The sequence below is a fragment of the Ovis canadensis genome, chromosome 2 (genome assembly GCF_042477335.2).
Source record: "Ovis canadensis isolate MfBH-ARS-UI-01 breed Bighorn chromosome 2, ARS-UI_OviCan_v2, whole genome shotgun sequence".
Lineage (NCBI taxonomy): Eukaryota > Metazoa > Chordata > Mammalia > Artiodactyla > Bovidae > Ovis > Ovis canadensis.
In genome coordinates, this window is record NC_091246.1 from 33,583,159 (window position 1) to 33,607,974 (window position 24,816).

At 37.7% G+C, this 24,816-nt stretch overlaps 1 protein-coding gene across 33 annotated transcripts in view; it reads left to right on the forward strand.

Moving 5' to 3' along the window:
• Window positions 1-24,816, forward strand: part of TUT7 (terminal uridylyl transferase 7) — a 58,551-nt gene that overhangs the window by 17,779 nt on the left and 15,956 nt on the right. For 25 of the 33 annotated variants that reach the window (XR_011254264.1, XR_011254265.1, XM_069575762.1 and 22 more), the window contains exons 11-24: window positions 4,216-4,368; window positions 7,124-7,304; window positions 8,715-9,811; window positions 10,155-10,305; window positions 11,401-11,487; window positions 12,035-12,135; window positions 13,927-13,984; window positions 18,069-18,172; window positions 18,790-18,879; window positions 19,676-19,789; window positions 19,964-20,041; window positions 20,661-20,838; window positions 23,388-23,435; window positions 23,521-23,612. Coding sequence is in view for 31 of the 33 variants with exons in the window: in XM_069575762.1 (XP_069431863.1) it covers window positions 4,216-4,368; window positions 7,124-7,304; window positions 8,715-9,811; window positions 10,155-10,305; window positions 11,401-11,487; window positions 12,035-12,135; window positions 13,927-13,984; window positions 18,069-18,172; window positions 18,790-18,879; window positions 19,676-19,789; window positions 19,964-20,041; window positions 20,661-20,838; window positions 23,388-23,435; window positions 23,521-23,612 (2,532 nt within the window). In the remaining 2 variants the exon portion in view is untranslated. The remainder of the gene's footprint in view (window positions 1-4,215; window positions 4,369-7,123; window positions 7,305-8,714; window positions 9,812-10,154; window positions 10,306-11,400; window positions 11,488-12,034; window positions 12,136-13,926; window positions 13,985-18,068; window positions 18,173-18,789; window positions 18,880-19,675; window positions 19,790-19,963; window positions 20,042-20,660; window positions 20,839-23,387; window positions 23,436-23,520; window positions 23,613-24,816) is intronic. The other 8 variants (XM_069575779.1, XM_069575781.1, XM_069575782.1 and 5 more) reach the window with 1 other exon arrangement.

A 24,816-nucleotide genomic window follows, 5' to 3' on the forward strand; every position in this document is an offset into this window, starting at 1 on the left:
TCCTGTTTTTCAGTGGCTTTACCGTAAAGGCTTTACTAGTAGAAAAGCCACTCCTCTTTCTGGGCAGAGGACCTAGGGCCACCAAATAATAAGGGGAAAAAGAACAAAGAGGGAAAATACAGAGAAGTGGAACCCTTAATTCTTTCTGGCCACTCAGCACATCTCTGACTGATTGTTGATCAATCCAGGGCGCCATATAAGGATCTTGGAAGTTATCGCTCCATCCTCACAAAAAGAAAAAAGCTGAGCATGCTGAAAATCAACAACTCTTACTAGATCCTTCAGAGAAGTGGGGTCATGGGAAAAACCACTGTTCCCCAAGTTGGAGAGCCAGGCAGGTATATAACTTGTCAAAGCAGAAGCCTCTGGAACCATTACCAAGCTAAGAAAACTGTGATTCTGGAAGTTCAGTTTGGATAAGTGTGAAAATGGAAAAACAGCAGAGGGCCCATTCATAAGGTGCTCCTTTCATGAGTTTTATCTCCAGAAATGCCCACCAGGTTCTCAGGGTAAAGATCCAAGAAAAATCCTCTATCCAGGAAAAAGGTTGTCAATTTGACATTGCCTAGAACATTCTGCTGTCTTAGGTAAAAGCCTGCCCTCAAAGGCAACAATTTTACCAGAACCAAGTTGGACTATAAAGAAAGCTGAGTGCGAAAGAATTGATGCTTTTGAACTGCGGTGTTGGAGAAGACTCTTGAGAGTCCCTTGGACTGCAAGGAGATCCAGCCAGTCCATCCTAAAGGAGATCAGTCATAAGTGTTCATTGGAAGGACTGATGTTGAAGCTGAAACACCAATACTCTGGCCACCTGATGCGAAGAGCTGACTTATTTGAAAAGATCCTGATGCTGGGAAAGATTGAGGGCAGGAGGAGAAGAGGATGACAGAGGATGAGATGGTTGGATGGCATCACCAACTCAGTAGACATGATTTTGAGTTAACTTGGGGAGTTGGTGATGGACAGAGAGACCTGGCGTGCTGCCGTTCATGGGGTCACAAAGAGTTGGACATGACTGAGCAACTGAACTGAACTGAACCTCCTTGTTAAAGTGCTGAACTCAATATGCCAGCCAATTTGGAAAACTCAACAGTGGCCACAGGACTGGAAAAGGTCAGTTTTCATACCAGTCCCAAAGAAAGGCAATGCCAGAGAATGTTCAAACAACCCCACAATTGCACTCATCTCACACACTAACAAAGTAATGCTCAAAATTCTCCAAGCCAGGCTTCAACAGTATGTGAACTGTGAACTTCCAGATGTTCAAGCTGGATTTAGAAAAGGCAGAGAAACCAGAGATCAGATAGCCAGCGTCTATTGGATCATCAAAACAGCAAGAGAGTTCCAGAAAAACATCTACTTCTGCTTTATTGACTATGCCAGAGCCTTTGTGTGGATCACAAGAAACTGGAAAATTCTTAAAGAGATTGGGAAAACCAGACGACCTTACCTGCCTCCTGAGAAATCTGTTGCAGGTCAAGAAACAACAGTTAGAACCAGATATGGACCAATGGACTGGTTCTAAATTGGGAAAGGAGTACATCAAGGATGTATATTGTCACCCTGCTTATTTAACTTATATGCAGAGTATATCATGTGAAATGCCGGGCTGGATGAAGCACAAACTGGAATCAAGATTGCTGGGAGAAATATCAGTAACCTCAGATATGCAGATGACACCACCCTTACGGCAAAAGCAAAGAACTAAAGAGCCTCCTGATGAAAAAGTGAAAGAGGAGAGTGAAAAAGTTGGCTTAAAGCTCAACATTCAGAAAACGAAGATCATAGCATCTGGTCCCATCACTTCATGGCAAGTAGATGGTGAAACAATGGAAGCAGTAAGAGACTTTATTTTGGGGGGCTCGAAAATCACTGCAGATGGTGATTGCAGCCATGAAATTAAAAGACGCTTGGTCCTTGGAAGAAAAGCTGTGACCAACCTAGATAACATATTAAAAAGCAGAGACATTACTCTGCCGACAAAGGTCCATCTAGTCAAAGCTATGGTTTTTCCAGTGGTCATGTATGGATGTGAGAGTTGGACTATAAAGAAAGCTGAGCACCGCCGAATTAATGTTTTTGAACTGTGGTGTTGGAGAAGACTCTTGAGAGTTCCTTGACTGCTAGGAGATCCTAAAGGAAATCAGTCCTGAATATTCGTTGGAAGGATGATGCTGAAGCTGAAACTCCAATACTTTGGCCACCTGTTGTGAAGAACTGACTCATTAGAAAACACCTTGATGCTGGGAAGATTGAAGGCTGGAGGAGAAGGGGATGACAGACTGAGATGGTTGGATGGCATTACTAACTCAATGGACATGAGTTTGAGCAAGCTCTGGGAGTTGGTGATGGATAGGGAAGCCTGGTGTGTTGCAGTCCATGGGGTCACAAAGAGTCGGACATGACTAAGCAACTAAACTGAACTGAGCCACCTTGAGATTTATCAGGGCCTGACTGACCTGGGGCAAGGAAAAATAGCCGACTCCAGCATTCTGTTGTTCCCTGTCTCACCTCTGATTGGCAGGACTGAGAAACACGAAGTGACGGTTGCAGCCCAGGATCCAGTCTCACTAAAAGACTGAGACCTCATAGAACTATAGGATATCTCGCCTCTCTTCACAGCTTATTGCAGCATTATTCGGCCTCCTGTGTAATAATGAGGTTATAGTAGAAAGATTTCATTTAAGAAGTCTCTTGGGAAACCCAAAAACAGTAGAGGAGACAAACAAGGATACCAACAGAAGTTATAGCCCCTTGACATCTACAGCTACAACAGTACATTGCCTGACTGCAGTCAGATAAAGGGGAAAAACCTCACACCACAGGGTTTTACCCAGCTTTCAACAAAAAAACTATAAGGCGTACTAAAAGGCAAAGTCATAGTTTGAAGAAACAGAGCAAGCACTGGAATTATTTCACCAGGAGTTTTAACAATATGACTTAATATGCTTAGGGCCCTAGAGGGAAAAAAAAAATCAGTAAGCTTTACTCAGTAGAAACTTCTTAAACTGAAAAGCAAGGACAAAGAAAAGAATGAATAAGAAATAGAACAGAATATCGAAGAGTTGCACAACAATTACTAAGGGTTATAGGCCCCACTGTCTGGGATTTCCTAGGCAAGAATGCTGGAGTGGGTTGCCATTTCCTCCCCCCAGGGATCTTCCTAGCCCAGGGATTGAACCCACATCTGCATTTCAAATGAATTCTTTTTTTACTACTGAGCCACCTGGGAAGCACCACTTAGGCCCTAGAAACGACCACATTTCATCCTGAGTTGGAAGGAAATTTTTATGAGCAGGGGAGCTTATGTTTAGGATTATTCTGTCAGGTAAACCACAGAAGTTGTCCATTTAATGTGAAAATACATTGGAGAATCAGGCTACCACAGTCATACCCTAATCCATAATTTGTTACGTACGTTAGCATGTTTAAAGGCTATGAAAAATCCCACTATACCTACAGTAAAGAAATCTGTTCACATTTGTTCCACATTTCTTAGACCTTTTGAGCCTATGCTTTTCTTTAGCATCTTAACCATGTCCAAAGAAAAACTTTATGTTTATTTAGCAATTACTATATGCCATGCCCTGTCTGAATGCTTTATGTCCATTATTTTTTTCCATTAACTATCCCATTAAGGAGATGCTAGTGTTACCCCTTTTTACAAGAACCTGAGACATAAACGAAAACAAGGACCTTACTGAAGGTCTCACAGCTAGTGCCTGAGAGAGTGAGGTTTGGGCCTAGGTGGTTTTATACCAGAACCGTGGCCTTAGGCCTAGGACGTGGTCTGTTAGACTGTTTACAAAAAAATATTTCCAAAAGGGCTTCCATTGTGGCTCAGCTGGTAAAGAATCCTCCTGCAATGCCTGAGACCTGGGTTGGGAAGATCCCCTGGAGAAGGGAAATGCTACCCACTCCGGTGTTCTGGCCTGGAGAATTCCATGGACTGTATTTTCCGTGGGGTCTCAAAAAGCTGGACATGACTGAGCAACTTTCACTTCACTATTTCCAAAAATCACCATTTCTTTTGCAAATGAAAACCTTGATTTTTTATCTCTTTAAATTTACAGATGTCTCAAAGGTAATCTTTTGATAAAAGATGCCTTTCATATTTTGAGTGAACTGTGTCACTTTTCATTTCTTCCAGGATTAATATACTCTGATTGTTTTAAAATCATTTCTGCCTTATAATGTGTGTTTAATTTTTCCTAGATTGACGGATTCTCACTAAACAAATTAGGAAATTTCAACCTTAAAGAAATTAAGAAAGACTCTGTGGTCTGGGAATACACTGATAATGTTGCAGGGGATGTGGACTCAGCAAAAGAGGAGGCGCCAAAGGAGATGGCCGTTAAAAGGGGACAGGTCTGTTCTCTCTCATGTCTGGTCTTACTGTTTGTTTTTAAATCAGTAGTTAATTGTGGAGTTTATGAGTTAATCTTCCTCTCTTCTTTCCTCAGCTATCTTTAACTATTTCATAACTGTTTAATTTCTAGTCTGTTCAGTTCTTTGAATAGACAAGGAATAAAAGGTAAAATTGCAAATCATTGAATCCATAGTTACGTGGTTTCTTCTCTGTGTAAGGTGCTGTGAAAGAGGCTGAGAATTCAAAAATAAGTTCCTATCTATCCTCCAAGAGCTTAGGTCTTAGGTTATATTATGAGGCTTAAATATAAGAAAAGTTAACTAACCTCAAATTGCTAAAATAACAGTGAATAAGCCTATGGTAGTATACTTGTCCTTACTCATAGGTTAGTAGTGAGAAGGAGAATTTATGAACGAGGAACAAGCTGTCATTAGAATTTCAAACAACAGATCTAAGCAGCCTAACAGGAGGATTCTGACCCAAATTGGTAAACAGTCCTTGACTCCATGAGCTTTCCCATATCCCTTTGGGATAAAATGACAATAATATCCACAAAATACCTCTGAAACTGGGATTCTAATCCCAGCTCTTCACAAACAGGTCATGTCACTCCTGTAGTCCTTGTTTCCTCTGGCCTAAAATGGGGAGATATTGGTGAATCACATATTCTTGGTTTTGTTGAAGGGAAGAGAATGGTGGTGGCACCCTACCTGAGCTGCCACCAGAACACACCAATTGTGTCATTTGTCTGGGGTTCCAGCGTTGGCTAAGAGCACAGACTGTGGAGCCAGAATATTTGAATTTGTATCCCAGCTCACCCACTTCTAGCTATGTGTCTTTGGGCAGGTGGCTTAATCTTTCTGTGCCCCAGTTTCCTCACCTGTAAATGGAGATGATATTGGTACCTTCTCATAGGGTCATCGATTTATAGAATGCTTAACTCAGTGCCGAGCATATGGTAAGCACTCAGTAAATGCTAGCTACTAGTCTTACTTTATTTGAAAAACACAGTGTTCTCCCATGTTTTTTTAAAAAAACAGCAATGTAAGTACCACTAGTCTAGGTATGTCAGAGGTCTCTTAAGTTCCATGTTATGATATTGTGAAGTCATTTCAGTGAGATGTTGAATATATGAATAAAGAGGTGAGATCTAATGGAACTTTCCATTTCTGGGGTTTTCTCCATGTCCTTAACTGTTGTTTGTGGGACCAAAACAACTACATTTTTAATCAGGTTTAGTTTGTAAATCCACCTGATGACTTTATCTTATTTCACAGAACCTTTGTGTTGAGATTTACTGAATAAATCTATGACCACACCACTTATTTTGAAGCTTGATATACTAAAGTGCAATTGGAGGCAAATTTGTTTACCCTAGAAGGAAAGGCTACTGCTGAAAGACCGCTTAAATACTTTTATCTTTGCATTTGAATGCTAATTGCAGAGATGAATCATGCTGCCACTTCTAAAATTAAGTGAGGTCTGGACAGTGTTGACATTGCATAGTGTGGTGAAAGAGCACTGGCCTGGGATCAGGAGACATTGTTCTTTTGCCACGCAAGCCACATAAACTCTTTGGGTTTCAGTTCCTTCTCTTGTAGCATATGGGAGTTGAATTAATTACCTCTTAAGAGCATCTTACAGTTGTGACATGGTTTCAATGATAAATGGATTTCTTGTATTTAAAAAGACTATACCTAAATGAAAAAATACAGACAGCAACCAGTCTACCAGATGCTTTCCCTTGTTTCTGATTTAATCCTCATAACTATCCTGTGTTATAGGTGGTATCATCCCTACTCTGCAGATAATGATAGCGACCATTTTTTGAACATGTGTGCCAGGCACTGTGCTAAGCTCTTAACAGACTCTCTCTCACTCAGTCCTCCCAACAGCCCTATGAGGTGGGTACTATGATCCTCATTGTTCAGATGAGGAAACCGAGGCTTAGACAGCTTATATACCATCACCAGGATCAGACACAGCTAGTAAATGGAAGAGCTGGATTTGAAAGCTTAGCATGTCCCATTCAAAAGCCAGTTCTCTTCGCTTCTGAGTTATACTGCCAGTCCAAGAATGAAGAAGCTAAGTCATGAAGCGGTCAAAACCTGTGAAGTGACAAAGTCAGTATTTGGACCCTCTTTTTCTTTTCTAAGTCCTTTGAACTTTCCACTCTATTGTATCACAGTATGTCACATCTTATCATGAGTCTGTGAGTGGAAAACTTGTATTAATTTCTGAAATCAAGGGTTATTTATTCGACTTTAAAATCAGTTGCTGCTGGAAGAACCAATGAACTTAATGTAACTTCTCAAAGCAAGTGAGAGGAGCATTTTTCCTTCCACTCTTTGCAAACAACTGCAGTCCATTTCTGTGTCTTAACGGCATAAAGGCGCCCTCCGGCGGCAGGAACAGGGAGAACTCAGTGCTGAGAGGAGTAGCAGTGAAGCCCAGTTCTCGCCACCTGCCCTTAAGACTTCAAAATTAGAAGTGCTGCCTGGTTATGTGCTGCCTGTCTATTCCTATGGTACTGACTAGGTGTTAACATAACTTTAATCCCAGAATTCAGTGAAGGAATGCTGCTTGCTCACAATCAAAATAGAACCTAGAATGTGATTTATCAAGATAGATTGCCGATTCATATCTTTGCTAAGGTTTTCCAGATATATTTAATTTGATGCTTGAAGATCGCTGATTTTTCAGATTGTACTGACATCTGAAATAACCTGTATATTTTCTCTTTGCTGTTAATAGGTATCATTAATATTTGATTCAAAACAGCAGCCTTCAGTACCAGTTGGGCAACTCTGGGTAGAATTGCTTCGATTCTATGCTTTAGAATTTAATTTGGCTGATTTAGTGATAAGTATCCGTGTCAAAGAATCGATATCTCGTGAATCAAAGGATTGGCCCAAAAAACGCATTGCCATTGAAGGTATCTCAAAATATTTATCTTTAATCCCCATCCCCACCCCGCCTTTTTTTTTTAAGGTATCAGTCTAACAGCATGCTTTTTATTTCAGTCTTTTTTCAGCTTCTACATGTAAGGTAGGCCTGACCCCAAAGGTGAAGTAGATAGCGAGAATCTTGCATGCATTACAGTAGATCTTTCCAAGGGACCAAATTGTTCATCTGAGTTTTTTAAGTGCTGTGATAAAAAAATCTTAATTATTTATGCAACTAAAAGGAATAGCTGTCTGTGTCCTTATTTTCTTTGTAAATTGCTTAATAACTTTAAATGCTTAAAAAGTCTTTTCCAAGTGACATGTAAATCCCCCTTTCCTCTTTGCTGTTCTCATTTCTGAATCTTTAGATTCAGTCCTTTCATGAATTGTTATTGATGTTGTTTAGTTTTCAGAGGTTGAGGAAAATACCTTTTCTCATAAAAAACAGCATTCTTCATTAAATTTCTCTCCATGGAGAGAGTTTATTTTTGGAATACCTGCAGTAATATTTAGAACTTATTCATAAAAACACCTTTCTCTTTAAAAACACTTAGCTCTTAAATGAGTTAAGTCTTATTTAGCTGAAACCATTATATGAAAGACATACTGGTGTGCCCTGTAGATGCCCCTAAATGGACGAGCTCCTGTCAGCTTTACAAAGTCAGGAGATGGGAACCCCTCTAGAAATCTTAATTCTCCTCCTTAAAATAATTTAAAGAACCTCCTAAATGGAATTCTCTTATTTTTGCTTGATTTTTTTCAAGCCTTATATTGCATAAGAGGGTTTTTTGCATTTTGCATAAATTCTGTGTGCAGTCATGGGGATCTCACATTTTTAAACCCTCCCCTGCAGTTTCTCTGGCTCAGCTCTTCTGGCCAATTGCCTAACCTGCTGGAGTTCTAGGGGAGGAGAAAAGATTGAGAGAAGTGGTGTCTCCTCCTGGTGCCTCCCTCTCGCCCCTGAATTCAGTCCAGCCAGTTCAGTGATGGGGCTTCCCAGGGCAGAAGAGTGGAGGTAAGCTCTACAAACCGCAGGGCCTGGCTGAGTGGGGAGGCAGAGCACTCAGCAGAGCCCGGAGGGAAGACCCCGCTTCCCGAGGGCATGAGAGCCACACTGATGACTTTTTTTTTTTTTTTACCTCCACAGTCACAGGACAGAGTAGGGAAGGGGTAATGGTTTTGAATAGAATGGGTTCTCGTCATAGAGCAGATGTTTAAGAAAGCATTTCTTTTTGTTTTTAAAACTGTATCTTCTTACTTCCCATCCCCCGTTTTTAAAAAAAGCACATGAGATAAATGATAAGTTGTACTGTTACTTATTTGTTGTCTTTATGTAGCAGGTTGGTTTTTAAATGTAAAATAGAAATGTGTGAAGTAGTGTATTTTTTTTTTCATTACAGATCCCTACTCTGTAAAAAGAAATGTGGCAAGGACCCTAAATAATCAACCTGTGTTTGAATATATACTTCATTGTTTAAGGACAACGTATAAATATTTTGCTCTTCCACACAAAGTTACGAAATCCAGTCTTCCAAAGCCTCTGAGTACTGTCAGCTGTACTTCTGAATGTTCTAAAGAAATAGCAAAACACGATCCAGAGGTACAAGCGAAAGGTGATAAACTCAAAAACTCAGTTTTGGCTCAAGGTTCTGGTGCTGCCAGTTCAACTGCAAACACCTGCAAGGCACAGCCACTTACTCTTAAAGAGACTGCTAAAATCTTTGAAAGCTCATCAGCAGAGAAAATGGGAAACTCACACATCACTGTCCACCTGGAAAACTCTGACTGTATTAAGGCGAAAGTCAGTTCTGGTGACTCTAAGGACGTTGAAGTACATCATCAAGAAACAGGAAGTAAAAATAAGAAAGAAAAAAGTGGAAAGGAAAGCAAGCATCCTTTGACTGTTGATGATCAAGCTTTAAGTAGTAGCAAGTGTGGAGCGCTTGTCACCTGTGACAGCCCAGGAAATAAGGAGACAGATACCACTTTGGATCTAGAAGGCTTCAGAAATCCTGTAGCTAAAGAGTATGATGAATTTCCTACTTCCTATGCCAAGGCTGATGTTGATGAAGAAAGCATAGAAGGTACCAGTGAACTTGGAGATGCTGTAAGCCACTTTACCCCTTCAAGACAGAGCCAGATATCAGGAATCCTTCACTCTGATGAGGAAGAGGAGGACGAGGAGGAGGAAGAAGAACCCCGGCTCTCCATTTCCCGAAGGGAAGATGAGGATGACATTGCCAATGGAGATGAATTAGACAACACCTTCACTGGGTCAGGGGATGAGGATGCCCTGTCTGAAGAGGATGTGGAATTAGACGGATCTGCTAAGTATGAAGACTTGAAAGAATGTGGAAAACACCATGAAGATGGAAATCTACTAGTGGAACTTAATAAAATCAGCCTTAAAGAAGAAAGTGTATGTGAGGAAAATTCAACTGTGGACCAGTCTGATTTCTTCTATGAATTTAGTAAACTCACCTTCACCAAAGGCAAGGTAATCAGTGCCACTTCTATACATGGAACCAGGAGATTTGAAAGAATTTTAATGCATGTACTTTGGATTTTCATGTACTAAACCAGGGCTCTCACCTGTCTGAGTAGTGGTTCACTCGAGTGCAGCCACAAGGTCCACTGCCCTCATTAATCTCTTGGGAATTTGCAGAGGAGAAAAGAAATGCTGTTGGTAGTCAAAATAACTACCTTTTTCTCCTGAGTGTGTTTGGAGTGGCCATGCCACTATATTTTCATTCCTTTGGAATGTGAGGTGGAGGATGTGTACTTCAGAATAAAAAGGCTCCTTTATTTAAATCTTGTTTTGCTTTGCCATCTTCCTGCAGTCTCCTACAGTAGTTTGCAGTTTATGCAAACGAGAGGGTCATCTAAAGAAGGACTGTCCTGAAGACTTCAAAAGAATCCAGCTGGAACCTTTGCCACCATTAACACCCAAATTTTCAAATATCTTAGATCAAGTTTGCATTCAGTGTTACAGTAAGTTATTAACATTTCTTTTTATTTGTCAAAATATTAAATTAATGTTTTCTCAAGAGTTAATCTGATTCACTAACCCATTAGCTTCATTATCCAGGCTAAGTCTTTTGCTTTGTCTGTTTGTCAGAGTATGCATAGTACTCTGTGTATCATGTTCCATTTGGGACATGCAATAAGTACTTGTTAAAGAAAGACAGGGAAGGAGAATCTTTTAAGGCTTATGATTGGAGTACTATCATTTCCTAACTGGTGTTCCTTGAAATGCTTTTCTAGGTACCTGCCATTAATAGTATTTAGTAACAAAAAGTATTCCAAAGGTCAAGGGGGAATAACTGTATATCCTGCCCCCTCCCTTAGAGATTTTCAGGGCATATTAGCATAATAAAGGCTCCTGGAAATGTTTAGGTAATAAGCTTATTTAATAACTCCTTTATCTAACGTTTCTAAAATTTGAGCTTAGAATACTTTTTCATTAATGTTAGCTAATAACCTTTAAGGAACATCAGTTTGGGGAAGTGTTGGTGTGCAGAGCTTTAAGTTCTACAAGGAAAACTATTTGATGGAGAGGCATGCAGCTGCTAAGAGTGGAACATTATGACACATCACATTGCTGCATGTTAAGATGTCTGTCTGTGCCATAAGTCACTTGTTCTTAATCAGAGATTTGTTCTTCAAATCTCTTTGGAGAGAGTAAGTGATGAAAGAAAACTATTACTTCTCCTTAGGAGGGAAAATGTGAATAAATATATATATATACACACACACACCTATAAAATGTGTTTTATATATATGTATAAATACATACTCACAAACTTTGTTATGTTCACGCTCTGCCTTTATCAGGCTCTGGGCCTCTATGAAACCCAGGAACAGAACCCTTGTGCAGACTGGTTTCCATCTCAGGAACAGTTCTTGGTGATAGACTCTTTGAAAAAGGCATCTTTATTGTACGTTGCTTAATACTGTCTACTGAGAAGACACAAAATTTAGGGTTTGGTTGGGTTTTTTTCTTTAGCTAACTAGGTTTATTGAAAAATACTTTTCAGAGAATGTGAACAATCTTTGTTTCTGAATGTATCTGTTTATTTTAAACAGAGGATTTTTCTCCAACTGTTGCAGAAGATCAGGCTCGTGAACATATTCGGCAAAACCTAGAAAATTTCATAAAGCAGGAGTTTCCAGGTAAATAATTATTTAGCTTTAATAACATTAACTTTGAGCATAAGAAAGCAGTCTTGCAGTGATGGTGGGGACCAGGGCTTCTTTGTTTTGTGATACTCCTAGGATGGCTTTAGGTCTGTCCAGTCCTAGTTTGCCAACAGAGAAGACAGTTGCAGTGTAGTATTCCACTTAGCAGATACACGTGAACTTCATTTATTAGTTGAGAGTCAAGGTTCAGACCTCTAAAAAGTGAATTCATTTAGAAAGTAGTAAGCTTACGTTATTAAATATGCTGAGGTGGATCCACATTTTCCTTGGAATGTCCTTGCATCTAAGAATAAAGTGACATTTGATAATCTTTTGTGTCTTCTATAGCTTGTATTTATTTATAGTAAATTTTGAAAGGCAGTAATTTATAATAAAAGACTAGTTAATAAAAGAAAATAATTATTATGAGATTATTATAGAACACTTAATAACTGAGTATTTTTGATTCATAAGAGAGTTGCTGTGGTCAGAAAATTAAATGTACTCAGGTTAGTTGTTACTTTTCATATATCCCTAACAGGAACTAAATTGAGCTTGTTTGGCTCCTCCAAAAATGGATTTGGGTTCAAACAGAGTGACCTTGATGTCTGCATGACAATTAACGGACTTGAAACTGCTGAGGTATAGTAACCACATAAAACTTGCATTTGCTGTGGGGTGTGTTTCGACAATCTTGATTCACAATTCAGCATGGTATTTTCCAAATTTATCAGGGTATATCATATGGAGTATGCCATTTGGCATAATCTGTCTGGGCAAATATATACATTAGCAGTTTATAGAGAAAAAAAAGCTTATAGAGGTGAATGTGAGGAGTAGAAAGGCTTGTGCTTCCAACCTGTAATACAAACTGGATATGAAAGCGACATCTGGGAATTCTAGAACACCAAACTAGCCTTTCCAGTGTCCCTTTGGCATAGCCACCAGGCTGACTCAGGTGCATAAATACACCCACATAAGGTTTTCTGTGAAGTTTTAGAAGGCAGCCAGTGTGATACAGTGATGAAAGTGAAAGTCACTCAGTTGTGTCTGACTCTTTGTGACCCCATGGACTACACACTCCAGGGAATTCTCCAGGCCAGAATACTGGAGTGGGTAGCCTTGCCCTTCTCCAGGGGATGTTCCCAACCCAGGGATCAAACCCAGGTCTCCCGCATTGCAGGCAGATTCTTTACCAGCTGAGCCACCAGGGAAGCCCATGGTACAGTAATAAAAGAGTACTAAACTGGATTCAAGACAGGCGTGTCCATCTTTGGTTGCTTATCTCTAATACAGAAATGAGATTTCCTTTGCCTCAGAAAATTGTTGTGCACCTCAACTTGGATCATGTATGTCAGGAATCAGTGAACTACAGCCTACTGCCTGTTTTGTTTTGTTTTTTAATGTCAGTTTTATTGGCATTCAGCTGCACCCTTTCATTTATGTATGGTCTACATCTGCTGTCACTCTAACTCCAGGGTTGAGTCCTTGCAACAGGCCATATGGCCCACAAGGCAGAAAAGATTTGCCTCCTTGATGGCATTTGTCAAATATAAAACACTGTGAAAAGGTGTAAAGTTTAACAAGTACTAAATCCATCCCCTTTTTATTTACAACAGTAGTCCAAATGCTGCACATCCAAATCAGTGGTGCTGCTGTTGCTCTGGATGTTCTTATGCCTTTTCTGAGTTTCAGGGTTTTGTCCCTTAAGGATGCATCTGATTTAAGAAAACAGCCACAGGTTATCTGGCGTGACTTTGGTGAATAAGGTGGATAAGGACGATTGGGTCCAATATGTGAATGACCTGATTATACATCATTAACATTGAATTTTTACATGATTAATAAACTAGTTGTGGGGGCATTTCTAAATTAAATTCCAAATTCTGGGAAGTATATAACCAACTAACCAACAAGAGTATTTAATGTTAAAAAGGTCAGCCCAAATGTTTTTAAATATTTGAAATGTTACTCATATTTGCTATATAACTTTCTTTTTGTGCGTTATATGCTTGACTAGTCCTATGGAGAAATAATCAAGCTTAATCATACCCCAAAGCAGTTTATCAGCTCTTAATTAAGCTATAATGAAGATCTACCCAGAATGAATAAGACAGGCCACAGGAGCTCTCTCTTATTAATTCTGTCACATAGAGGAAAAAAATTGGAGGTTCTTGGTGGTTCAGAGACTTTTCTGGGGACACTGATTTCAGCCTTTCCTGCTCTTCTAAGAGCAGTTAGTAAGTAGGATGCATGAGGGTTTCCATATTCTTAAGATATTTCTGTGAGTAGGGATTAATGCTCACCTAAAAAAGAAAAATGAATGTAAAGCAAATTGAATTTAATTTTGTTATTTCTGGTGGAAATGAAACGAAAACAGGGTTAGGAACCTGTCTTCTGTTTTTGATTCAGTCTGTGCCATTTTTGTTGCAGGGGTTGGACTGTGTAAGAACTATTGAAGAATTGGCAAGAGTCCTCAAAAAGCATTCAGGTACCTCTATAAGCTTTATCTAAAAAATATTCTCATCTTTTTTATTAGTGTTTTGCATACTTAAAATTTACAAATGACTGAAACAGTGTACTGGCTCATATAACATTTATAGCATTGGTGTCTTTGAAAAAAATCTGTGTGGTTAAGTATGAAAAACTGAGGAATTGGTTATAATTTGTATGCATATTGTTGCCTTGGTTTTATTTCATGACAAAATGTATACTATACACACAAGAAACTTTGGGAATCATTTTGCCTTATCAACATAGTGTAAGTCAAAGTGTAGGTAAGGTTGCTGGCCATGACGTGAAGTATAGCGGAAAGCGCTATGGACTGGGGTGATGGATTGTACTTGGCAGCTGTTCAGCAAGTTGTGCATGACCCTGAACAAGTATTTACAGCTGCAAAAAATGTACAGGTTTTGTAATTGTGCACAGAGCTGAAATGCCATTAACATATTCTTCTGCCTCTCTTTGTCAGAGGTAGCTGTGGATGCTGTTAACAGTGAGAGTCTTTTAAAATGTGGTACATCAAACGTCTGTGCGAAGAGTTAAAAATGAAAATGAGCAAGATGTGGTCCTTGCCTTTGTGAAACTTAGAATCTATGGACCATCCATAAAACGCTTTCTTATATCTTGGTCAAGAGTAGGTTTAAATCCACAGCATGGGCATGCGCACATAAGTGTCCACCTGGAGTACCCCTTTTATTTGCATTTTTTATTTCCAGGAGTTTAAAGAGGATACCATGTGATTTTAAATAACAGGGGCAATCTTAATTTTGTTTTATTCCTAATGAAAAGTGACGTAGAACATCAGTATTTTTTTTAATGTGCTTTGATATCATTTTTATGATCATTGAAATAAGCATTATGGGAATTTTACCTCTCAAAACTATATGCTTTTTTATTTTTGTTTTTGAAGATTATGCAAAGAAACTAGATTGCTACGTTGCCATGACTATTAGGTATTTCATAGTGAGGTAGGTTTTATTTTTGATTTTGAAATAATTTCATATGTAAAGGAAATCAGCAAAAATTGTACAAAGAATTCTGTCTGCCCTTCGTTCAGATCCACCAGTTAACATTTTATCACATTTGATTTATCATCCTATCTCTTGCTTCCTTGTAATTTTTTTCTGAACCATTTGCGATTAAGCTGCAGACATCACTTCCCTTTCTCCTAAAAAACCTACACTTTCTAAGAATGAACCATGTTAAAAATAGGTCATTTTTAGACTAAAAATGACTTTTTAAAAATGACTTTTATATATAGATTATAATGTAATACAGATTGCATGGAGCAAAAATTGAATAATAGCTAGAAAGCAATGATTAAGAAAGCAGTTTTCCCACATATTTTATTGGTTGCTTGTTATGTGCTCAGCACTGTGTTGGGCATGTAGGTAGGATAGAAAAATAAGTCTACAGGTCTTTCCTTTGACAACTTTCAGATCTCAAAGGTAAGATGCTCTCATAGGGTATGGAACAATGTATGGTGGTATTCATTTATTAAAATAACTTGTAGAGCCTACAGTAAGTATTAAATAACTTCTGAGGAGAGAGAGATTTGGGGAAAGAGTTGGGTAAGGGAGGTTCATGGAAGAGACGGCCTTGTTCTGATCTCATGATATTGATGAACATGATTTGAAAAGGATAAATGAGAAGTCATTCCGAAGATGCATGGATGTGACTGTGAGAATCACTATAATCGATTTTGTAGGACAATGAGAAGATTGATACATTTTGAGAGGAGTTTCAAGTAGGAACTAGTAGGAAAATGTGAACTGTGTTCAAGAGAAGAAACACAAAGCAGAACTTTTTAGGCCGCTGGTATGCTCTTAGGGAAGATACAGTCTAAGGGACAGGGCAGAAGGGTCTTAACCAGATGCCAGTGATCCTAAAAGGAAAAGAATATGAGAGATTCCAAAGGGAAATTTCCTAGATTCAAAACCTGCAAGGAGGAAATATGGGTTCAGGCTGATATCTGAACTAAGAAATGGGAATGGGAATGTTTGCAGAGAATACCAGTGTGGAGTGATAGTTGCCATGAAGCTATAATTTCTAAGTTAACAGTCCAGCAAGCAGTTAGAAAAGTAGAGTTAGAAACGTAGAGTTGCCAGTTAAGACTGAAGAATAAAATGAAACAGTTTTGTATTGAAAACCTTGAGGGAAGAGGCCAAGAATAAAACAATTCCATGGGATTATGAGAGAGGTTGAGGACCAAGCTTTAATTTATAAGTGTAGAAATTAAGGAAGGACACTGAAAAAGTAGCTGTTGGAATGGTAAAATAGGAACCAAGATGATGTACTGTGAGTAAATCCTAGAGGACAGGTTTATAAATATCATAATGGTGAGTTAACAGTGTCAGATTCTAGAATTTCTCCATCTAGGAAGGAGATGGGAAAAAAAGGATACTCAATTTAAAGCCACCATAGCAAAGTAATTAATGGTGGCTTCTGAAATCAGACTCCTTAGTTTTAAATCTTGGGTCCCTGCTTGCTGGCTGTGTGATTCCAAAAAGTCACTCACCTTCATCGTAAGCACTCAGTTTCTCATCTGCAAAGCGGGAACAACAATAATAGGATTTAAGATTAAGAAAAATAATACAATACAAGGCCTGACTTGCTGCATGTTCAGTAAATAGGAGCTTCCTTGCCCCTTCTCCCCATCAGTATAAGTTAGACTTCTTCTGTCTCCCATGCAGACCTTTTCTGCTGAAATTCCTTTCATCTGCATACTTTTTTTTTTTTCTGAATTCCAGATCACTAGGCATCTGTCCTTCTAGATGTCACCATTTAACTCTCTCAAAAAGGAGCTCGGACCTCAGCACCCAGAATAAACACATCTTTCTCGCTTCCACTTCTCTTCTGCTACAAGCGCCACTAGCTGTTCTTCCTTCTACATCCTCTTTCTTGCTTGTTGACATTGACATCCTTGGAATCACTGAAATGAATGAAGTGATAATTAGCCTGTCCTAGACTAGGTTCAGTAGAGTCAGACATACCTAGATTTGAATTCCCACTCCACAATTCACCAACTGCATATTCCTAAGCATGTTCATGTCTCTGGGTCTGTGTCATCTTTTGGGTAAGGGTGAATGGTCTTAGATGGTGATGTTTGTAAAGGAATCTGGGTGTTCAGGGAGTCTTCTTTCTGTTATAGCCTTCCTTTTCCCTATATGTTCTTCCCCAACCCATCCAGTTAGAGATGCTCTCAAACATGTCTTGCTGCTTCTCTGCGTTCCCATGCCACCATTGTAGTTCAGTCCCAGGTCAGTTTTTATAATGGTCATCCTGTCTCTCTTCCAGGTGCCTCCAATGGTCAGTGATTCTTCCCAGATTTTGCCAGTTCATTGGCATCTCTTTGCCTCCAAGGATATATTTGTTCCATATTTGGGCTCTTCTCAGTTTTACCACTTCTCCTGTTACTCATTATTTCTTTCCCTCAAGTCTACTCTGTAGCTTGCACAATTCCATGGAGGTTTCCTGAGCTTGTCATTCTGTTTCAGGCAGCTACCTTTTCCCTGTGCAGTTTTCCTTGCCTGGTAAATTCCCTCAGCCTTCTCTTTTTTTGCCTGTAGTTTTTCAAAACCTAGCTGAGGCAATATCCTTCTCTCCTGTTGACACTGATTCTTTTGTTATACTGACATGGCTTCTAGCTCCATGATGAGTAACTTTTGTTTTGGGCATTCAGATGATTACTCATATGATGTAGGGCTTTTCTTCATATAATGTATGTAGTCATACAGAGAATAGGTAGGGTGCACGTAGTCCAGATTCTATAGTAGTTTCCTCTGTTTTGAAGTTTATCAGACTGACAGCTCTATACACATACACAAGATCCAGTGTTTTCCTGAAGAGCAGTGGCTGCCTTGTTGATTCTTGTACTCCAGATATTCATGTGTTTAACAAATGTAAATTTTGCCAAAAGAATCTTGTTTGTTAATAACAGAATTCTTTGACTAGTCTTAGTGACTCACTGAGACAAGCCAAAGCCAGGTTTACTTCATTCTATGTTGGAACATAAGAGCAACTTAGACCCTCTGCTATTGGATTTAATAACACTATCTTGTTTCCCAACCTAGGACTGAGAAACATCTTGCCTATTACAACAGCAAAGGTGCCAATTGTAAAGTTCTTCCATTTGAGAAGCGGGCTGGAAGTGGACATCAGTTTGTATAACACATTGGTAAGATTTTCCCTAGACTTTTTCTTTCTGGAGATTAAGGGGAAGAAGTATCTCTTAATTTACTCAATCTTTAAGTAAAATTAAGCCATTCATTTCATCATATTCATTCTTTTAGTAGTTGTTAGTGCTTACTAAGTGTCTGGCAGTGTTCTGAGACTGGGGATATAACACCGAATTGAGTTAATATTAGTATTCATTAAAATGAGGTCAGAGTGGCAAGTGTTTGTTTGTTTGTTTGTTTGTTTGCTTGAACTTTGTGGGGGGTGTGTGTGTGTCTTTGGTCTCAGACCTGGTTTGTTTTCGAGGCTCTCTGGAACCTCTCTGGCCCCTAAGGACATTTAATATGAATACTAGGCAGGGATACAGATCTTACGTTGAGTTAAAGGGAAGTGATTATTTTTATAGCCCATATTTTCTAGGAATGTTTAGACTAAGGTGGCCTGAGATCAGATGTCACTTGTAATTATTGTCTAGTAAGTTAGTGAAGCTACTCTATAGGGGAAATATATAGTTTCAGTCTAAATGTCTTCATCTTAAAAATGAATTACACTGTAAACCTATTCAGAATATTTCACCTTTAAACTGTTTTTAAGGTAGTATAATTTCCCTTTTAACAGGCCCTTCATAACACAAGACTCTTATCTGCTTATGCAGCCATTGATCCCAGAGTGAAATATTTGTGCTATACTATGAAAGTATTTACAAAGGTAAGTATCCTTACTCCTGAGATTTCCTCAGGAAATTTCTTTACATCTTTAAACCTTGTTGAAAACGTAAGAAACAAACTCAGTCATGTAGAAAACCAACTAGTGGTTACCAGTAGGGGAGACAGGGATATTATGGGATTAAGAGACACAAACTACTATATGTAAAGTAAATTAGCAACAAGGATATGTTGTACAACACAGGGAATGTAGCCACTGTTTTGTAATAACTTTTTTTTTTGGCCACACCGCAGAGCTTCTGGGATTTTAGCTTACTGACCAAGAATAGAACCTAAGCCCTCCACAGTGAGAACACAAAGTCCTAAACACTGGACCACCAGACAGTTCCCTGTTTTGTAATAACTTTAAATGGAGTATAATCTGTAAAAATATTGCATTACTGTGTTACACACCTGAAACTAATATAATATTGTAAACCAACTATACTTAAAAAAGAAAAAAGAAAACATTGGCCTATATTTTTAAAGAACCATAGCCAACTATTTGAGAAGCCCTACTGAACAAACTAAAATGCTACCTTAATTTTACATGATAACCTAATATTGCTTGTGGCTGATAGTTCCACAGCTTTGTTGGGGTTTGTTTTACTTTTTGATTTTTTTGGGGGGGCGGGGTTGGTCTTATTTGGTTTTGTTGGCATATATTAGCATTTGAAAAGTACGACTTTTATATTAGTGCCCTCTAGAAGCACCTTACTTTTAGTGACAATAGAATAGCTGTAAGTGTAGCAGAAGACATCGGTGATCTTTCGTTTGTTCCTCCTTTTCCTTACCCCCAGATGTGCGATATTGGCGATGCTTCTAGAGGCAGCTTATCGTCATACGCATATACGCTCATGGTGCTATATTTTCTACAGCAGAGGACTCCACCAGTTATTCCTGTCCTTCAAGAGGTATTAGTAAAGGAAATTGTATTTGTCATCTGTAGAGCTGGATGATTTTTGAGCCCTTTTCCTTCTCTAAAATTCTGTGGTTCTATAGTTAAAATTTTTACTATTTTCCTACAAGTTTTTGTATCAATGCGCTAAGTTTGTAATCCATACTAATAGTTTAAAAATTAATTTCAGATATACAAAGGTGAAAAGAAACCTGAAATATTTGTTGATGGCTGGAATATTTATTTTTTTGATCAAATAGATGAACTGGTACGTATTTTAATAGTAAAGATTTTTTACATCCTTGACTGAAAGTTAGCTATACTGTGCTGTAGTGTAGATGGTCAACAATTATATTATCACTTGTTACATTATATTTATTTATATTGTGATAGTAAAAAAAAAACTAGCATATACAGATGATTCCTTTGAAGTTGAAAATATTTTTTAAGCCAGGTGAGTTTCTAGGGACTGTATCCAGGATTTCTTTACTGACTAATAATTCAAAATGGTTAACTAGCTTTACTCCACATGAACAGATAATTTGTTCTGTGATTTCCTACAGAATTTAGAAAAACTCTTGAGTTACAGAGGTATAATAACTAGGTGTCACCAAGGCTCTAAAATTTATTTCTAGATTCTTCCACAAACATGCATTCTGAGGTTTGACATTTAAAACCCAGAGCACTTTCTGTCTCTGGGTCATAGGTTAGAGATTAATAAACTCATGTAAATGATACTTTAAAATAGAAAAGTTTTATAATTGTTTTTATATATTTAAATTCTAGTTAATTAAAATAAATCCAGATTTATTCCCTAAGATACAAATGACTATTGATATTAACACTTTACTATAGAGCATGAAATCTCTTGTTCCTTCTATTTCTAGCCCAACTATTGGCCAGAATATGGAAAAAATACAGAATCTGTTGGGCAGCTATGGTTGGGACTTCTTCGTTTCTACACAGAGGAATTTGATTTTAAAGAACATGTAATTAGCATCAGGAGAAAAAGTCTGCTTACAACTTTTAAGAAACAGTGGACATCAAAATACATTGTTATTGAAGGTACTAATAAAATCTAACTTAAAACTGAATAGAATATAGAGATTGAACTGTTGAGGGTATTCTTGGTCCTTGCAGAGCTCTTCCCAAGCCACCATGAGCCACTGATCAGGACGCGCCAGCAATTGCCCCGTTACTGTCCATGTCAGGAAGACTTATCTGTTTCCTTTTTTTTTTTGAATGACTGATGCTTTCGTGTGGGATTTCTTACAAATCCAAAAATCTTTGTTCACCATAAGTCTTTTATCTTTGTTTAACAAGTTCTGGAGAATAATTATCTCTCTGCTATAGAGATAAGCCAGCTTCAAAAATTTGTCATTTAGTTTGCCCATGCTGAATGCTAGGATTCATGGGCCATATGTGTTTGTATTTGATTGTTTATTTCCAATTTGGGGGATTTTTGTTTTTATCTTTGTAGATTTTTTTGCATTAACTTTATATATATTTGTATGTACCCAGATAAATATATATATACATAAACTTTTTTCTTTTAGATGTTTGTGGTCATTATTCTGAGACTTGCTTTTTACACTGAATGGTTTTACTCTAATTCTCTATTCTGTCTATACACCAGATTATTTTCAGTGGTTGTTCAGTATTGATTTGTATAATTGATTTACAATGTTATACTAGTTTTGTGTACAAAATAGTGTTTCAGTGTTTTTATAGAGTATACTACCTTTAAAGTTATTATAAAATATTGGCTGTATCCCTTGTGCTGTACAGTATATTCTTGTTGCTTATTTATTTTATACATAGTAGTTTGTGTCTCATAATCTCATAGCTCATCTCGCCCCTCCACACTTCACTTTCCCTACTGGCAACCACTAGTTTGTTCTCTATATCTGTGAGTCTGTTTCTGTTTTGTTACATTCATTTCTTTGTTTTATTTTTTAGATTCCACCTGTAAGTGATCAATTTGTGGGATTTTAATTTTAAAGACAAAATGGAGTTTAAATGCTTAAAAATGGAATTGAAAATGCTTAAGAAATATTTTGTTGATTTTAGTCTTCTATAATTTTTTTAACTGTAATCACCTAAATGTGTTACTTTAGATGCTCTATTGTCATTACTTCTGCTTATTGACATTATTAAAATACGATGACTGCTTACAAAATTAAATTCAGATGACCATGGATTATGGATATGGTTATAACTTTTTAGTATCCCGTAGCTAAAAACAGAACTTTGTCTTAAACATTTCCATTATCACAGTGGATTCTTATGGTCTGCCAATTAATTTTTTTTTTTTAATTTTTTGATGCCTCATTACCTTTTGCTTTTAACTTTATTTTATAAATGAGCCATTAGTAATAGGCTGTCTTAGAAGGAAGACTTCTGACTAGTTTTTCTAGAATCGAGAAATTTCAATGGTGGTAGTTTGTAGTGTTTGTACAGTAACTAATACTGTAGCATCTCTGCTGCACCAAGCAAACACCAAAAATACTTCCACATAGCACACACGTAAAAGTCACCAGAGGAAAGCATGACCAAACCTACTAGAAAGGTAACCTTATACCAATTATTAGTATAGGATTAAATTGAGTGAAGGGTGCTTCTCTCCAGTAAACTCATAGTGGGTCTAAATCCCGAATGATATACCCCAGTTACTGTACATTAGAAGCATAACAAGACAACCAGAAGGATGCCTCTTTTTACTTCTTTCTCCTCTTATATGTACTGTATACATCCTCCGTTTTCTTAAGTAATGAGATGATCCTCAAAAAAGGTTTTGTTTTGTTTTGTTTTCCCTTTGCTTGTCTTTGGTTTTGTTTTGTTTTTGGTTGGTTGGTTTTGTTTTTAAGATTTATTTATTTATTTTTGGCTGCATGGGTCTTGTTGCCATGCACAGGCTTTGTCTAGTTCTGGAGACTGCAGGGCACTTTGCAGCTGCAGAGAGTGCAAGGGCTTCTCATTGTGGTGGCTTCTCTTGTTGTGGAACATGGCCTCTAGGGCTTCAGTAGCTGTAGTGTGTGGGCTCAGTAGTTGTGATACACAGGCTTAGTTGCCCTGCAACATGTGGAATCTTACTTCCCCAACCAGGGGTCTAATCTTAGTCCCCTGCATTGGAAGGCAGATTCTTAACCACTGGACCAACAGGGAGGTCCCAATAAGTGTATTTTCCAAAATGACTTTTTGTAAGGCTGTTAATTAGCAGAAACATTCAGTGGTAAAATGTTTTAAATGTATTTGTGTCCTCTGTATGCCTCTAAAACTAGTATGATTTGGTGATATCAGACTAATATGTCTTTTCCAAATAGTATTTTGTTGTCCAAAATGAAGCACTTTCTCATAATATGAAGGACTCTTTTAAGAATTCAGATATAAAGCAATATCCTCATTTTTGATGGATACTTTTAGGGAAAAACTTTCCATATATTTAGAAATATATAGCACTTAGCTGTATTATAGACTTGAAGCTCATTAAAAAGGCACTCATTTTAATACTTTTAAGTATGTAACACTTTTTGTTACATAGACTTCACTTAATGTATAAATAGTGGTATTTCCTATTTATCTTTTTTTTGTTTTCATTAATTTTCTTTACTTAGATCCATTTGATTTGAATCATAATCTTGGAGCCGGATTATCAAGGAAAAGTAAGTTTTGCTTTGTTTATAAATAATAATGCTTTCTCTTTTCCTGTTAATCCATTTAATTGAGACTTTACTCTTTTTTTCTAAGTGACAAATTTTATAATGAAAGCATTTATTAATGGGAGAAGAGTATTTGGGATTCCAGTCAAAGGATTTCCAAAGGACTACCCCTCAAAAATGGTAAGTGTCTGTTGGAAATACCAAAAAACCAGTTCCAAAAGCCTTTTAAAGCACCTAATTTGTATACATTACTTCAGTAATAACCTAAACACTTGAAGATTTGGTGAGTCTAGCCACAATTAAAGCCTTTTCATAAACAGCTGTTTTGAAGCCATTTGTCAGCAGCATAGGGAGAGATAGCCAGAAGTTAAGTTTGGGTGGATTTTCTTAGATTTAGGAAAATCTAAATTTTCTAGTCTGCTTGCAAAGAGTAATAAATACCTTAATGAAGCTAGAAGAGACACAGTGCTCCCTGTGCTAAAAATCTGTCCTCATATAACCTGATACTCAGGTTTTTATGGAACCACACTCAATAAAAGTAAAACAAAATTACTATAAATTATAAAAATTCATTTCAGTGAGAAAAAAGGGGAAGGGGCTAGGAACTAGAGTGTTTTGTGTTAAAAATAAAGGGGGTTTTCTCATGCATTAATTTTCCTAATTAAGACTTTTTAAATGAACCTCAAGTTATCAGATGTATAAGCATGTTCAGCATTTGATTACATCTCTGCATCTAGTTTTTGCTAGATATTGCTGTGGCAGTCTTCTACACCCTGCTTCTGAAACTTGTTCTAATACATCACCTGGGGATTTTGTTAAAATGCAGATTCTAATTCAGGAGGTCTCGGGTGGGCCCCAAGACTGCATGTCGTGCAAACCCCCAGGTGATGCCACCTCTGCTGGTACCCAGCTTCATGACAATGGTAAGGAGGCTAGAATCCAGGCCATTGTCTTTCCTTTCCTCTGATACTTTCCTTCAGAAGCCACAGCAAAGCAACAACACATAGCTTCTTTCTTTTTAGGTTTTAGCCTTTTCTTTTTATGAGAAAATGAAGTTTTTTTTACCTGGCCTCAGTTTTCCCCAAGTCCTAGGAAGCTGACTCACAGGCATATGTAATGCTCTTGTTTAGAGTTGTGCTGGGGAAAAAGGTAGGGTTAAAGTGTTCTGCACGGTGAAAAGGAATGAACCAAAATGAATTCAGGTAAACCTATCCTGAATTACACCTCTTAGTGATTTTAGATTTTTTGATCTAAACAGTATGATAATAATTATTAAAAATAATGATTTGTCAATGTTGAGATATAAGATCCCTGATTGATACTGGTTAGTTTTTGTGTTTGGATCTGATATTAGTCATTCAGGTTTTTATGTATTTATATTCTG